Below are 17,307 nucleotides of genomic sequence, written 5' to 3'. Positions count from 1 at the left end.
TCTGAAGAAGGGAAAAGCTGCTGCTGCGGGTGCTGAACAGCAAGCTGAGGAAACTGCTGTCCCAAAGAAAGGGAGAAGGACTAAGGCCCCAGCTTCCCGAAAAAGAAAAGTTGTTGAGACTACCTCACATGATGCTGAGTCTCCAGCTAAGAGGCAGAAGTCAGCTGGTACTAAGGGTCAGGAGAGACCTAAGTCAGCTGAGAAATGGAGCAGGCAAGATGAGCCTGAAACTGAGGACACCAATGAGCAACCTCAAAAGAAGCAGAAGCCTTCTACACTGGCTCCCCTCGATGCTATCCCTACTGACATTGTTGTGCCAGGTGACTCTCACTTCACACAATGTCTAGGAACTGTATCTGAGGACCAAGAAGAAGAGGTGCATCTGGACGACCAGTTTATTGCACAAGTTGAGGAAGAACTAGATGGTGATAGTTCAGAAGATGATGAAGAAGAAGAGACCAGCGGTCAGGATGACGCTGAGGATAATGAGGAAACAACCAGTGAGGTTGCAGCTGGGCAAGCCAATACTGGGTTGGATGCTGGAGAAGAGCAAGAACTTGACCAACACAATGATGATCAAGTCTAAGAGCAAGCTGACCTCCCTCATCATGATCAGGAAGAAACTTCTCCTTCTCACTCAGGAGAGTCTATTCAAGCTGACAATCCTCCTCCTCCTCGAAGAAGAAAACTCATCAAGGCAAGTCAGAAGAAGTCAGTGAGACTCCTGTTGAACTATCAACTCTTCCTACCTTTGCCATTCAATAACCAATCAAAGACCCTTCTGCCCTAAAACTCAGATTTGTTGGTAGAAAACTCGCGGCATCCATCGAAAAACAAGCCTCTGTTTCTTCCCAATAGGAACATGCCGACCAAAATGCTTCTGCCACCTCAACAAGTCATGTTGAGACGAGTGCTGTCAATGCTATCCATCCAAGCATTGTGCTGACTCCAAACACATCTTCCCCCGTCAGCACAGACAGTATTCGAGTTTCTACTTCTCTAATTAACATCTCTGCCGATCAATCAACCATACCAGAACCTCAAGTGCAGATTGGAACAACACTTCCAGTCACTGACCATGTCATTCCTTTGACTCCTCCTCCCACCGGTCATACTGATGCATCTGGACAATTGAATGAAGGTTCTTTAAGCTACATGAACGTCACTGAGTCTGGCAAATGCATCATCGACTCAGTACAAACCTTGATCAAAGACCTTCAACAATCGTCTACTCCTGCTGCTGGGTCTTCTAATATGGAGACTACTCAGCTTTCCCAAGTAACTCAGCTTCTGAACGAAGTTAAGGGATTTAAGGACTTGCTGAGTATCATCATCTCATATCAAACACAGCAAGCTAAGCAGGATTCCATCGCCAAGCTGGCCGAGATCCAGCTGACAACTGTGCAACACTTAAATGCTCTACAACAGCAAGTATAGAACTTGTCAGCTGTGAACCCTGGATATGCAACTTCTGATGAGGTAAGATGCTCTTTGCTCAGCTTCACACCGAGCAACTCAAGACCAATGAGCAAATGGTCTCTTACTCTCAGTGCTCAGTGGAGAAAATTGGTGAAGCTGTTCGATTGCTAAATCTGAACAAGCAGGAGATGGACACTGACGCAATGAAACAAAACGAGATGCTGTCTATCACAAGACAAACCTTCAATCACATCCGTCACACAAATGTTCAGCGTCAGTACTTTGACATCTACTTACTCAAAACCTTTCATCAAGTCATTGCTGGACTGACTGGTGCGCTTATATGGATTGGTAAGTCTGAAGCTTTCATCGTCAGTATGATCAGCGCTGCCTCACTCAATATACCCGATGAAATCGCAGATCAGGGAGTTGCCATTTTTTATGGTGTCAATGAAAGCGCTGACCGACTTAAAGAGCTGTCCAACGAACTGACCAGGGCCGTCTTAACCGACAGCTTTAGGATTCCTCCTCCCGATGCTGACAAAACGGGGGAGAAAGAACAAGCGAGAACACCAGCAAGAACACATCATGGGTCTAGTCAATCCCAACAAAAGAAAAAGAAATAGATATAGGCTAGCTCAGTATAAACTAAGTATGATGTAATCTATATGCCTTGTCTTTTATATGCCTTGTCTTTAAGTTTTGTTTGTAAACATTGACTACCAATTTCAATATATCATACATGCATCTTTCATTAAATTCCTGAGTTATGATATATGTTGCTGTGTACTGAGTCATTATGTATCTTCAATTAAATCAGATATGTTTAATACTTATGAAACTTATTGATTGAATCAAATGCTGATAACATGTTTGACATTGACCTATGTGTTTATAAAACATTGTCTTTTAAGAACTCATTGAACAACAAATTACTTAGCGCACTCTAAATGATTAAACCTTCCGCTTAATACTGAGTAAATAGAATATGTTACATAAGCTGACCTATATCTGAAAACTGACCTTAGACTTACTCGATTAAACCTTTAAATGTTTAGAGTAAAACTAAGTCAGTAGCTCAACCCTGACGGGGGAGTTTGCTAAGTTATAATAGGTCAACTATCATGGGGGAGCTCAATACTGAGTTCCTCGCTGAATAGTTTTGCCAACATCAAAATGGGGGAGTTTGTTGAAACACCTTTCCATATAATTTTGATTTGACAAAATTGTTTAAGTATAATTGAAATACATATTCTAAACACACTAAGTTTAAATGCTTTGATTTATTCTACTAATGTGTTTGTTCAATGTTGAGTTATATTGTTTATAAGACACAAGAATTAAAAGGCCCAAGCCCAATACAAGTGTCAAAGCCCAAGTCAAACAGTTCTAATACAACTCGGCCCGCGTTTGTCAAAACGATGTCGCTGTGTACAAAACGCAACTCAGCAATCGAAGGATCTGGAAGACCTTCGGGAACAACTTCAAGATGAAGCTGCTGAGTAGATTCGACAAGCGTACAAGACAGCAGCTGGCTAAGGAAAACTTCCAGACAAAGTATTTCCACTTTGGGTAAAGTTCAGACGACACAGTATGCTGTCCAGTTGACTTTACCATAAATGGTGAGACACTCTGCCGAGCTGACTAAAAGCTGACCGAGGACAGAAGATACTCAAATCTGATTGGCCGAGAGCTCTGAGCAAGTCAGGATGACAATGACAGGAAGCCGTTTCCCTCCAACGGTTATTTCGAAATTCGAAATGACCGATGCCCAGACGTCTCTATAAATAGGGCCATCAGAAGCTTCATTCCACACAGAACTTGATCAAGCCATTACGCTGACCAAATTTCTACACAAGTTCTGCAAGCAAAGAAGCAAAGCAAATCTTACACTACAATTCATATATTTGTGTAAAAGTTTAGAGTGATTATTTCAATCGTCTAAAGTGTCTTAGCAAATCATTGTATAGGACAAAACACTTATCATTTCTAGAGATTAGAAAGGAGAGGCTGAGTACTCGGTTATAGTACTCAGCATGAGATTAGGATTGAGTAGAGGTATAGAGGAAGGTACTCTTGTTATACTCAGTTGCTAAGATTGTAAAAGGTTTGAGGCTCTACCTTTAAAGAGCTCAGTAGAGGATTCGAAATCTCGGAACGTGTTCCGGGGACAGGACGTAGGCTTAGAAGAAGCCGAACCTGGATAAATCTGCTGAGTAAAGTATTTCTTACCTTTAACTCCTTATATATATTGCTTGCTTAAAATAACCAAAAACTGACCAAGTAAAGAGGTCAAGTTGAGTTGTGCGTGTTGAACATCTGAGCTCAGGAATAGACTCTAAGTGCTATCTCCTGACTCAAGCTAAGAAACTGACCTAGTCACCAGTTGACTAAGCCAGTATGTTACTGATCACTCAGCGCCGCTGTTGAATCCTTTTCTCTTTAGAAAAGAATTTTGCCCTAAGGTTTAGAGAAAAAGTCTAAATAGTTCCTAACCCCCCCTTGGAACTATACTTGCAACGTTATAAGGGACCAACAAGGTTGAATTCGCTCCAGAGATATGTTAAATGAAATCTTCATTTATACTCCTAACCTACCACCTTACAAAGGTTTAGAGTAATTCTACCACAAATGACCTAATATCTCTCTCATCTATCAAAAGTGATAAATGCTCAATCTATCAAACAACTACCCTGCGATTACTTTATGCGATACCCAAAAACAACCCAAGGCACACCTGAACTGATCATGCACGATAATATAACCAAATCATCACACTACATAATCTAGAATACTCTTGATGGTTATTTGAACGTGATGATTAGTTACACCTACTACCACAAATGAGATAAGACATGTGACATTTGGCAGATTTATTCATCATGTTATCTCATGGCGGATCTCCAATGTATATGAGTCATTCATATACATCCATATAACTGCCTAAATATCTTCATATCTAAAGTTTGTGAGATCCGGTCCTTGTTTCACAAACATGAAACACTGTTACATGCATGTCTCAACGACGTTATATCAATCCTATAATATAATGCTTGACTTGAGATGTTTAAGTTTATTACCATTTAATTAGTTTCATAAAATACAATCCCACTTCATATTGTATAGACACTTTATGTTATGATTAGTGGGCGACTATATACCGCACTAAAATTCCGGTTCACCGCCCTGTATTGACCTTTTTGCCCTTCTCATTATTTCAAACATAAGTTTTGAAATTCCAAATCCTCTCAACATCTTTTCCATTCTAAAAAAAACCGACCAAAAACGAGATGGCATGAAGAGGAGGCATCGGCAAAGGATACATGGGTATTACGGTAAGTATTTCCATAAAAAAATTTATCAAAATCGTGAGTAATCGGGCCGAAATTCGGGATTAAAATCCCAGAATTTCGTCTAGGCGGGCGCCGGAATCCATCTCCACCTACGGTGGAACGCATGAACTATGCGTTCCACCGTAGGTGGAGATGCAGCGTGTCGAGCGATCCACCCTAAGGTGGATCGCACGGCGCACACGCTCCACCGTAAGGCGGAGCGCGCGACGCATGCGATCCACCTTAGGGTGGATCGCTCGACGTACGCGTTCCACTTAAGGTGGAACGCGTACAACGCATGCGCTCCACCTTATGGTGGGGCGCATGCGCCACCCGTTTGGCCTAAGGGCCAAACGTTTACGGCGCACTGGTCGGCCCTAAGGCCGACTGGTGCGCCGCACCCGTTTGGCCCTTAGGGCTGGTGGTGTAAACCACCCGCCCAGGCCAAAAAGGGGCAAATTTTGAATTTTTTTTAAAAAAAATTGCACGGACCGGGCGTAGGCAAACCCGAACGTATAGAAAAAAAAATTATGTTAAATTGAATATACCTTATAAATAAATAATATTACAGGATAAGGAGGGAGCTGACCCTAGACGCACGTCTTCACGTCCTGTTACTGCATCTGCTCGGCGGGACCGGGAGGAGCAGCAGCGGTTTATGGCGGACGCCCGGAGGGCACATACTGCACAGGCGGAGCGTGCTGAGGGACGGGATGAGGCGGCTGGTATAGACATGGACGGGGATGCTTCTATGCATCGTCCTAGTGCTGATACTATCCCCATAGATCGTGGCGTTGTGACGAGGGGTCGAGACGGACGATTTTCTTCTACCACAGCATCTTCTTCTGGTAAGAGAAATTAAAAAATGTGTTTATTTGTATTTGTGTTAATCGTGATTATTGAAAAATATACTAAAAAATTAATGTCTACCGTTTGCTGTAATTTCAGGTAGCAGCAAGCGATCGAGGAGTGTAGAGGATGACTGGGTTGTGAAGGACCCCGTCCCCGGGGGTCCATTTGATGGTGCTGTGATCCCGAGCTTTTTGGGACATATTGCATGTGCTATATGGGCCGGTCAGGACAGGGGCGTCCTTAGGTGTCATACCAGATCAGGGTATTGCACGAAGCTGAGATTATGGTACAGTGGTTCTCCCCGGACGATTCAGTCGCGTATCGAGTCATCTGGCTTGTTCCATTTACCTGGTATTATGCACAGTCACATAGATGTTGCACTGATCACGGCATTTGTTGAGCGGTGGCAGCCAGACACGTCATCATTTCACATGCCATTTGGCGAGATGACCATTTTGATGCATGATGGAGTTGAAATTTTTTTTAGGGATGATTCCCCTCTGATTATCACGCAATAGTCTGGCGAACATAGCTTTCCAGTCATCAATAGGCATAAACCACTTCAGAAATGTTTGAATATGACTAGGAATATTTCCTTCATTCAAATTGTTCAACCATTCCTCTAGAGCAAATTCAAAAGGCATGTAATACATATAACATAAGAACCACAACATGTGTAGTGAGTATATTGGAAACTCACCAGCAGACGGATGCTTGAAGCAAAACATAAATGGAAATTCAGGATGGAACATTGTTGGACTCACAAATGTCTCTCCATATACACGGATTGCGTAGTATTGATAATCAAGCATCTTCGTCGTGCAATCAGACTTATTCAAAGTTGAAACTATGCTTTTCTCGGGAGGAAAATTAGGGAACTCGTTGGTAAAATCAGATGAAGCCATTTATGTTTGAGAGTTTTCGTTGATCGTAATGTAAAGAGTAAATGTGGATAACTGAAGTAGCAACATTGTTTAATTTTATAGATGGAGAATATAGCCGTTGGAATATAGACGTTGGAATATAGACGTTGGAATATAGCCGTTGGAATATAGACGTTGGAATATAGACGTTGGAATGTGGATAACTGAAGTAGCAAAATTCATCAATATTCACCTGTAACATTACAGAACCACACAAAATTCATCACAATTCACCTGTAACATTACAGAACCACACAAAATTCATCAATATTCACCTGTAACATTACAGAACCACACAAAATTCATCTGTAACATTACAGAATATCAACCACTAATATCCCCTAAGTTGGGCCAATCTGGTCCACTGTGTCACCCTATCCTGATAGAACCACACATAATTCATCAGAATTCACCTGTAACATTACAGAACCACACATAATTGATCAGAATTCACCTGTAACATTACAGAACCACACATAATTCATCACAATTCACCTGTAAAATTACAGAACCACACATAATTCATCAGAATTCACCTGTAACATTATAGAATATCAACCACTAATATCCCCTAAGTTGGGCCAATCTGGTCCACTGTGTCACCCTATCCTGATAGAAGCGCTCCCATCCTACAACGCTTTGGCCTCGGTGCACAAACCACCAGTGTACTATAGGGGGCACCGGAAAGTTAGGCGATAAATTTAAACGTATGTAGTGCTGGCAGTGATTCCCTAAATGAGCTATACAAATCTCACGTGATGGTCTTGTAGCAGTCGATGCGGCATACAATGGTAAGATAGTACCACACAACGCTAATGTGTCCCCACATGAGAAGCCAAATAACATGATAGCAGAATTGTACATGGTAGCAACCGGCCATAAGTCATCCCAAATGATCATCCAATAATCCGGCGTACAACCTGCACCGTCCCAACTTACTCTACGAAGAGCTGCATCAACAGTATCAACAAACACTCTTTGATACAAACAACGGTTAGCAATTACTTCATTTCGAATGTGATGCCTAACTGTCTGCCACGCTTCTTCGTCACCAAAAATGTAAGTTGCTACCGTACGGAAACCACAATTTCCATCACCTACAACGTCGTAGTATGATTCGACGATGGTTTAATTATGCCAACTATTTTATCGGAATGTACGAATTCAGAACCATGATACGTTTTTCCATCTGCATTCATGTATATTAGTGTAAAACAACTCTATATTGCAAAACAGTTATAAAAAAAAGTTAGGTTTATCAGATATAATTTACCTGATGAGGCAGCATTATGTACCGAGGATGACGAGCTAATTCTGCCACTTCTACCACGACTCCTAGATGAACTAGTAGAACGAGCCCGTCCACGACGAGTTTCATTATATTCCCAAAAACTCGGCATACGTTTTGTGGATTTGCTCACCTTAGGTCGCCCCCGCACGTTAATTTTGACATCGGGTTCGGTGTACTGAGCTTGATCAGGGTGTAGTTGATCATGGATAAACATTGAAATATTACGCATTACGGATGGATCGGCTTTAGAGACTTGGTCCACTAAGGACTTAAAATATCACTGCTCCTCGTTCAGATCATTACGCCCGTCATTTTCATCAGTGTGACCATGATTGATTAAAAGTGTTCTCCAAAACACGTGAACACTCTCAGAACTGATCATTTGTTCCAGATCACAAGCTCGTTTCAGTTCACATGCACATGGTATCTTATGCGATGTTCTCAATACACAACCGCAACGCACGTACACTTCATGGCTCAACCCTCTCATACGCTCTAACTCTTGATTCAACAACTGCAGACAATAATGAGAGACTTTGAATACAAGTTGGCTTAATGGGCGTCCGGTGAAAGTGACTGCTTGACGAAGCCGCGACTGTTCAAGCATGTACCTGATACGAAGACAAAATTATTATTAGTTAGTGAAATGATACAACCCTAAATGCAAATTCCAAAATCGCAGTAGAAGAAATTGCAAATACCTTATATTGGTTGCTTGTGATTCAATCTGCTTGTGAACCTTCTGCCATACCGTGTCAAGGGACCCAGTTGCCGTATTGAGCCATTGCTTTAGACTAGCATGTTCGCTCTCCACTCGACAAGTAGTTGTGTTACCAAAATGTAGGAACTCCTTTGTCCAAGCAACAACAAACTTCTCCTTATGCACCAACCACGTCTCCTCAACATACGAGATAACTCCTTTGAACCTGCTCATCTTTTCCTTCATCATCATAAGATTGGTCTCGTACTCCTCAATGGTTAATGATTCTAATATTGTTCTCCATTTGCCATTCTTGAATTTAGAGGCAAGGCCTTTTATCTCCAATGATTCTATACACACGATCTTCCACATCCTTATTAATAAGCCAAGTGCATAGCAAGTGCGCTGCTTGTGGAAAAACTTCTTGTATCGGCTTTAATAACCCAAGCTCCCTGTCACTAACAACAACGGTCGGGTTAAGATCATCCCCAAGCAAAATCTTCAGCCTTTGCAAAATCCAATGATATCTCCCTTCGGTCTCGTCTTTAACAATAGCATACGCTATCTTGAAGTTATTATTGCATGGCGTCATCCCAACAATCTCAACAAACGGCATTTTGTACTTGTTTGTTTTGTACGTTGAATCAATGCCGATGTACCAGTGGTAAGTCCTGAACATATCAACTGACTCTGGATGTGCCATGAACACATGCGTTATCACACCTGAATCAGCCTGTGTGTAATTGACATATTTGTTCTCCACAGCAATATGGTAGAATTGACTAGCCAGGTCTCTACCTTCAAACGCGTCCCTCCTCATTTTGTCCCTGTAATTATATATGTGTTTAATTACTGAGTTGTCCTCTGGGTGTTTTTCTTTAACTGCTGCTAAAATAGCACAAGGCTTTGCTTGAGCTGAAGACATATCACGCACAATTTGTTTAGATGCGATACTGAGTCCGCTCATTTGCCGACTTCCCTCTGGATACATACGCATTGTATGGTTATGCATTCCAGTTAACCCAGCCTTAGCCTTTATCCCCCATCCCGAAAGGTCTGCATGTTGATAGGCTTTAATCTGAAATTTACATCGGCACGCTTTAGTTTTACTTTTCCTAATTGCAGGATCTTCATCATTTTTCACAACACCTCTATATCGTTCACCCCGTGAACAGCGCAACAACTTCTGTTTACCCCCATTTTTGTGCGAAGATATTACAAGCTCAAACCCATTCTGAATAGCTATCTTTTTTGCCCAATCAATAGCATCCTAACTGGAGGGGAAAACGGTATCCGTTATAAAACACGAACTATAATCAATGTTATCGGGGTTCCAATCTTCTATCGGTACCTGAATATACGAAAAATTTACATTAAAATTACAAAAAAAAATACTTCGGGCCTATTTCTCCCGTTCGAAGTTAGTTCGGAGCAATTTCTGCCCACTTTTGCCTGAACGGGCAGGCTACCCGTTCCACCATAGGTGGAAACAGACAGCGCGTACTTCCCGTTCCAAAGGTGGAACGGGTGGCGCGTACCACCCGTTCCATGGGTGGAGCGGGTGGCGATTACCACCCGTTCCTTAGGCCGATCGGGTAGTTCATCCGATCGGCCTAAGGAACGGGTGGTAATCGCCACCCGCCCAGGCAAAATTCGAATAAAAAAAAATAAAAAAATGATTAATAACGTTTTTAATTCTCGTAATATTACCTCATGTTCGAACTCATTGTCTTCGGGAATGTTTTGATCCATTTTTTTCAAATCCGGGATTTGTGCTCGGGAGAGAAAACTAGAGAGAGTTTTTAAGGTTTTAGGGGAAAAAAAAGTGGCAAGGGTAAAATGGTCAAAACAATGCGGTGAAACGGAAATTAAGGGCGGTATTTAGCAATACCCTATGATTATAAACTATGAATCTTTTCCATCTTATTAATTGTGGAATAAAAGATAAAATGCTTTTATATAGTCAATTACTATTTCTAATGGATCAAATAATCTCAAACGAACTATTCATTTATTTCAACAAAAGTTTCCAAAACTATTATCCTTAAGACACAACACTAACACAACTAAATTAGAAAAGAAAAAAAAAAAGAAAAAACACAAACTGAAAAAAGAAACGATTTCAAGAGAATAAACTCATAAAACAAGAAAAAAAAAAAAATTTTAGAAGACAAAAGAAGAAGCAATTTTAGAAAAGAAGAGAAAATGAAACCGAATAGAACAGAAGAGAAGAAACACAAAAAAAAAAAAAAATTATTATCATTGTTGTTTAAAATTTAAAGGGTACACCTCTTAATTCAAACCGTTATATTTCAGGATTTAAATAAAATATTTGATTTGCGGTAAGCTCGATGCCACATCAAACTAAAAGATCAATTTACGACCTTTTAAGCAAATTGAGAGGTTATAACCCTAAATTCAATTTTTTTTTTAAAAAAAAAATCCTAACTTCAAAATTCGGGTGGTTATTGAAGTAGGTTGAGGAGTTATGAATGTTGATGGCGAAAATTGAATTACGTAAACAGTAATACTACCAAGTTGTTAGATCATACTTTGGTTGAAAATTGACCGTCTGTTAGGAGGGAAAGGAGAAACAATTTCATACTCCAATTCCCAAGCCAAACACGCTCCAGATGTTAATAGTTGACCCCTCCACATTTGCTGGAATCGCCATCGTCATCTAAACCGTCCGTGCCATATATACCACATCACTTCCTGACGTGTACGACCCCGATCATACGCCCCATAAATATTGACTTTTTCCCTCAAACATATTTCTGAAATTACTATATTGTCCAAGAAGAACACGCTACAACGTGGCGTCTAAGAAGGATCTTATGCCGACAGCTGGCAAACTGCACCATTAAGAAAAAGAAAAACATGCTTTACACTGCCTGACCCCGCCCCCAAATCAATTAAAATTAAAGGATGAAATCTTCAAAATCCTAAATTTGAACCGTTCGATTTTCCGAAAGCCTAATCCTTTAATATTGATATTGTTGGTTAAGATGTTCACCGCCGCATATATATATTCATCCTCCCTAAACCTTTGAGCTTTTCTCCTTACTTGTTTCTCCTTTTATTCACACTAGCTTTTGAAATCAAAGCTTTCTGCTTTGACACAGAGCTCTCTCTCAACAAGAGCTTTTGCTCTCTGTTGCCTAAGCCTTCCTGTTTAAGGTAATACTATAATATCCTCTTCTTTTTTGTTTATGTTGTTTGTTTAGGGCTAATTAACCCCTTTTTCTCCATTTTAATTTCGTATGTCAATTGGGTTAATTTTAATTTTAGTTTTTTCTGAGTTGTCTTCTTGGATATTAGGGTGTTGTTAATTTGTGTTCCTAAATTTTGAGAACTGAATCATGCATAGATGTATTATTATGCGTAGTAATTAAGGAATTCTACATTTCTATCTGTTCTAGAAGCTTACTTTAAGTTTTGGATGTTCTATTGTTACAATTTCTTAATGAAATATGGAGATTGCTTAATTTCTTGTTCAAAATTTTGTTTTCCTTTGTTTGTTTTGGTACTTTTTGGAATTAGGTTCTCAATTGCGCATAGGAATTGAATTTTTATGTCTCTGATTTCATATTGTGATTTTTCCTTAAAGATGCCAAGCGTTTGCCCTGATTCATCTGATAAGGACTCGGAGCCCTTTGTTGAAATTGATCCCACTGGACGCTATGGACGTTACAGCGAGTTGTTAGGGTCTGGTGCAGTTAAGAAGGTATACCGAGCATTTGATCAGGAAGAAGGGATAGAGGTTGCCTGGAATCAAGTGAAACTAAGGCACTTCAGTAATGATCCAGCTACTATTGATAGGCTTTACTCGGAGGTTCGGTTGTTAAGAAGCTTAACGAACAGGAACATCATTTGTTTATACAATGTGTGGCGGGACGAAGAGCGGAACACCTTGAATTTCATAACAGAAGTTTGCACATCTGGGAATTTGAGGGAATACAGGAAGAAACATAGGCATGTGTCAATGAAGGCACTCAAGAAATGGTCTAAACAGATACTGAAAGGGTTGGATTATTTGCATACACATGAGCCTTGTATCATTCATAGAGATCTCAATTGCAGTAACTTGTTTGTCAATGGGAACATTGGCCAGGTAATACCATAACCACTTTGCTTTTTCTTAATTAGTATGACATGTTTGGTTGGTGGTGGATAAAGTAAAGAAAGCAGAATATGAATCATATGCTCTTTATTTATTTTATTTTGCTTTTCGCCCTTTTTCCTATTGTGATTTTGTATGTTAATTACAGGTTAAGATTGGTGATCTTGGTTTGGCTGCAATAGTGGGAAAGAATCATTCAGCACATTCAATTCTGGGGACACCGGAATATATGGCACCAGAGCTTTACGAAGAGGATTACACAGAAATAGTGGACATCTACTCGTTCGGTATGTGCGTGTTAGAAATGGTTACTTTGGAGATTCCGTATAGCGAATGTGACAATATTGCAAAAATATACAAGAAAGTATCATCAGGAGTAAGGCCTCAGGCTTTAAGCAAGGTTAGGGATCCAGAAGTTAGGGCATTCATTGAGAATTGCCTTGCTCAGCCTAGGGCAAGACCCTCTGCTGCAGACCTCCTGAAAGATTCATTCTTTGACGAAATTGATGACGACGAAAACGAAGATAATAATGCTTGTTCATAATATATACTGATGTGGTTGTGTTTTATGTTGATATTATGCTAGAATCCTGTTTTGAATTGTTACTTTTTTTTTTCTCCTTTTAGAAAAAGAGAAAAAGATGAAGTTAGTTTATGCATAGAGTTTGAGTAGGGGCATAAAATAGTAGAATTATGATTATGATTATGGGATGGGGTTTGTGGGTATTTTATTGATTTAATACAAGGAGTATTTATTGTTTAATGTACAATTAATTTAAAAGATATAGGATAAATGAAGATTTGTTTGAAGGATTGGTGAATTGGTGAGTTGGATTGGGAGTAATGTAATTTGGAAGCAAAGGAGGTTGGAAATGATGGATGTAGCAGCAGAGAATGTGACTTTTTAAGCAAAAGTAAATGACCTTTCAAGCTTGTGAGAGGAGGTGGATATGTTGGCATTGAGCCCATCACTATTATTAAAAAAAGTCCCAAGTGGGGTTGACGAGGATGCTTTCCTTTCTGTCAAAAATATACTATTGGAAATAAATAATAATAGTTTCTCTTTCTGAAATCAATTTGCAGACTTGATGTTCTACCTTTTTGCTTTCTTGCTGGTGCATTTTGCTCCTATTTTTTGTGTTTTTGAATTGGATGGGATTATTCTGAAAACTGTTTGAGTATAAAGTAGTATTATGAGTAATTATTAAAATATAGGGAAAAAAAACATTGTTGTTTCTAAGTTTTCATGTCATATCACATAAGGGACAATGAGAGATCTGACCAACTAACGTTGGATTGAGTGTTCGAAAGTTTCAAGTCGGAGATTAAGAAGTTAGAGATATTGAGTTCGAGTTCTAGAAAGAGAAGATTCACTTAATGGGGGTTGGAGGGGTTGGATGAGTTTTGAACAGATCTATAATTCACTAACACGAATGTTTTGATGTCTATTGATTGAATGATAGTTTTCGGAGTTCTTTTTACCCTTAAAAATAAATTCTTTATATATATATTGAATAGAATTTGTCAGTAATTAATGAATGTTTAATTCTATTCCAGACTTTTTAGATTTGTCCTATCAGGTAGAACTTACATTATGGAGAAGAAGATTGTGAAATTAGCTAGGTTTGACATTATTTGTGAACAGATCAAAATGTGCTTTTTCTCTAAGCCAACAACCTAATATTGATACCAGTAAAGGTGTATTGTACGTCGGATTAGTGATTTATCAAATGGAGTGTAACCGGTCACCATTAGATTTGTCGGATTAGTGATTTATCAAATGGAATGTAGCCGGTCACCATTAGATTTGAATGATAGTGGAAAATTTTATAGTTTATTTCATTAGTTAATTTCTCAATCGTAGAATTCTAATATATAATGGAGACGGACTAATCTTCATTTTGTCGGGAGATGACTAGGTGAATATTATCACATCATCGATACAACAATACTTGAAGAAAGTATATAAAAAAAAAGAGTAGAAATAATTTGATTTAAGGGAGATGGAAGTCTATTATTGCTGCATCTATCTGTTACTATTACTGTTGCCCATGTGATTAACATTATAATTCAAACATTCTTTAGTTGAAATTGTCAATCCATCCTCATTTTAATACTCAAATTCAATGATTGTGTATTGGGATTAATAAATTAAACAAGATTTTGGTAAACTATTGTGATGCTAGTTTCATTATGACCTTCCAAGTTCCAAATGGCTATCAGAGGAATTCAAGTTTTTTAAGCACAGTTTAATGACTTCAAGTTTTAATTAATTATGCAGAAAGCAACCTTTTTATGGAAAGACATCCTTCTGCCACAAAACATGATTCCATTAATTTAATTTCTCATTAACATGGACCAAAAATACCATATGATTATGCATTGAAATGATAAAAAAAAGGTTATCTGAATGACAACAAAATGCCATAACAACTTATATTGGTTTCTCCAAATACTTGTCTGCATTTATGTGTTGATAACATTGTTGAAATAATGCCAATTTTTGATTTCAACTGCACCAACTTCATACTTTGATCCTAAATATGATTTCAACATTGAAGTTATCTAAATATTGAACATTGATTCATCGGTATATCCAATGATGAGCTATGGACAGAAACATTCTTTGTAACCTGTGACTGTCCTCATCTTCCGAAACAAAACAAGTAATTAACTCCTGTTTCTGATATGATTCAATAAGCAAGTAAAGGCTGCGAAAATGCGGAGTTTCGGGCTGTTCATCACAGCATTGGCCTCTTTTATGCTGATCATATTATGTACAGAAGCTGAGTTATCTGATCCCCAAAATCAGACACATTCCTCGGAACAAACTGCGAATCCAGTGTATATTCTTCGAAAACTGTTAACTTTTCGAGTCACTGCAGGCGAAAACGATGGTGGTTCCTTGAGTCCCTCAACTGGTAGTCAAACAGAAGGTTACAAGAGAAAGAAATGGTACAAACAGCTCTTAGATTTGATGCCATTTCTACTTGGTTTCGCCTTTATTTTCGTGTTCTTGCTGCTCATCTACTTTGTGACTCAGAGGTTATCAAAAAGAGCAAAAGATAGGAAATTCCTGAAATCTTTAGCAGAGATACCTCCCCAACCTGTGCATCAAGAAGCAAATGAAGGACAATCCGAGCTAGTTTTCTTCGTGGACGATCAAGAAACGTTTAAATTAGATGACCTTTTCGAGGCCACAGCTGACTTACAAAGCCACACACTTTACAGCAGCCTTTACAAGGTAATCCTGAGGAACAATGCTGTTTATGCTGTCAAAAGATTCAAAAAACTTCAGATATCTTTCGAGGAATTTAGTCGAACAATAAGGCGAATCGGAAACCTAAAACATCCTAACATCCTTCCTTTGATTGGCTATAACTCTACCCCTGAAGAAAAACTTCTGATTTACAAGTATCAAAGCAGTGGAAGCCTGTTAAATCTGCTAGAGAGTAAGTTCAATCAATAAGTTACCTATTTTTAGTGTTTCGGTTTTTGGTTATGTTTTAGCTGATCAAATTCATCTTCAGATCACATTGCAGGAAAGAAGACATTTCCATGGAAACTCAGGCTATCAATAGCAAGTGGAATTGCAAGGGGATTAGATTACATATACCAGAATCCAGAAGCCATACCACATGGAAACCTAAAGTCATCAAACATAGTGATAGATGAAAAGGAAGAAGCTTTAATAAGTGAATACGGATACACAGGATTCATAGACAGAAAGACATGTTCTTTACTGGTCTGCAATGGTTACACAGCACCGGAGAGAACGGTATCAGAAAAGGGAGATGTGTTCAGTTTTGGGATAATTTTGCTAGAACTTCTGACAGGAAAAACAGTGGAGAAAAGTGGGATTGATCTTCCAAAATGGGTGAGATCAATGGTGAGAGAGGAATGGACAGGGGAAGTTTTTGATAAGGAGTTGAATATAGGTGCGAGAGAGTATGCGTTTCCTCTGCTGAATATTGCGCTGAAATGTGTAGCGAATTTGGAAGAGGATAGGCCGAGGATGGGAGAAGTAATGGAGAAGATAGAAGAAGTAGGAAGTGAACATGAACATGAAGATGTTTCAATTTCATCAATGGCTTCGGAGCCTAGTCCATATGATTGTTGTTTATTGCATACTGTTATTCCTGAGGATTGGGATACTCCTGCTTCTAATTACTGAGCTTTTTCTTTGGGATACTCCTGCTTCTAATTACTGAGCTTTTTCTTTGTTTCTTTCATGTGATCTTTGGATGAAGGAGAACTTTGTCTAATAAAATCCCTTTCTCCCCCAAGGATGAAGCCAATGTTTATACATAATAACTAGTTGAATGAATGAGCTTTATTTAATGATAATCGAATCTGTTAGTTTTTGATGGGTCCTGTGTCGTGTTAATTTGTTGACTTCAATGATATAACACAATGAAATATTAAGTTTCGATGATGTGATATGTTAGCGATGATATTAGTCAAATCACTCAATACATTTCGCGGAAATATATTGACATCATAAAGGACATATATGAGGGAGCATGCACGAGTGTACGTACTAGTGTTGGGAAGACTGAAGAGTTCCCTATTACGATTGGAGTGCATCAAGGTTCCGCACTAAGCCCATTTCTTTTTGCCATCGTTATGGATGAACTAACAAGTTCACTCCAATATGGTATACCATG

At 39.1% G+C, this 17,307-nt stretch overlaps 2 protein-coding genes across 2 annotated transcripts; both read left to right on the top strand.

Annotated features, from left to right (window-relative positions):
* The first annotated feature begins 11,415 nt into the window (after positions 1–11,415).
* LOC136219173 (probable serine/threonine-protein kinase WNK11) lies at positions 11,416–13,712 on the top strand. Its single transcript, XM_066006452.1, has 3 exons — positions 11,416–11,697; positions 12,128–12,631; positions 12,789–13,712. The coding sequence occupies exons 2-3, from the start codon at positions 12,128–12,130 to the stop codon at positions 13,182–13,184; spliced, it is 900 nt and encodes a 299-aa protein (XP_065862524.1). The 5' UTR covers positions 11,416–11,697; the 3' UTR covers positions 13,185–13,712.
* A 141-nt stretch (positions 13,713–13,853) lies between these two features.
* LOC136219172 (probably inactive receptor-like protein kinase At5g41680) lies at positions 13,854–17,027 on the top strand. Its single transcript, XM_066006451.1, has 2 exons — positions 13,854–16,092; positions 16,171–17,027. Exons 1-2 carry the CDS (start codon positions 15,360–15,362, stop codon positions 16,812–16,814), a joined length of 1,377 nt encoding a protein of 458 aa, XP_065862523.1. The 5' UTR covers positions 13,854–15,359; the 3' UTR covers positions 16,815–17,027.
* The last annotated feature ends 280 nt before the right edge of the window (positions 17,028–17,307 follow it).

The sequence above is a fragment of the Euphorbia lathyris genome, chromosome 2 (genome assembly GCF_963576675.1).
Source record: "Euphorbia lathyris chromosome 2, ddEupLath1.1, whole genome shotgun sequence".
NCBI classification, from domain to species: Eukaryota; Viridiplantae; Streptophyta; class Magnoliopsida; order Malpighiales; family Euphorbiaceae; genus Euphorbia; species Euphorbia lathyris.
This window is presented reverse-complemented; position numbering and strand designations above follow the sequence as displayed.

Coding starts and splice junctions, on each gene's coding strand:
- LOC136219173 (XM_066006452.1), top strand. CDS start 12,128: ATGCCAAGCGTTTGCCCTGATTCATCTGATAAGGACTCGGAGCCCTTT. Junction 12,632..12,788: donor TCAATGGGAACATTGGCCAG/GTAATACCATAA, acceptor TGTTAATTACAG/GTTAAGATTGGTGATCTTGG.
- LOC136219172 (XM_066006451.1), top strand. CDS start 15,360: ATGCGGAGTTTCGGGCTGTTCATCACAGCATTGGCCTCTTTTATGCTG. Junction 16,093..16,170: donor CCTGTTAAATCTGCTAGAGA/GTAAGTTCAATC, acceptor ATTCATCTTCAG/ATCACATTGCAGGAAAGAAG.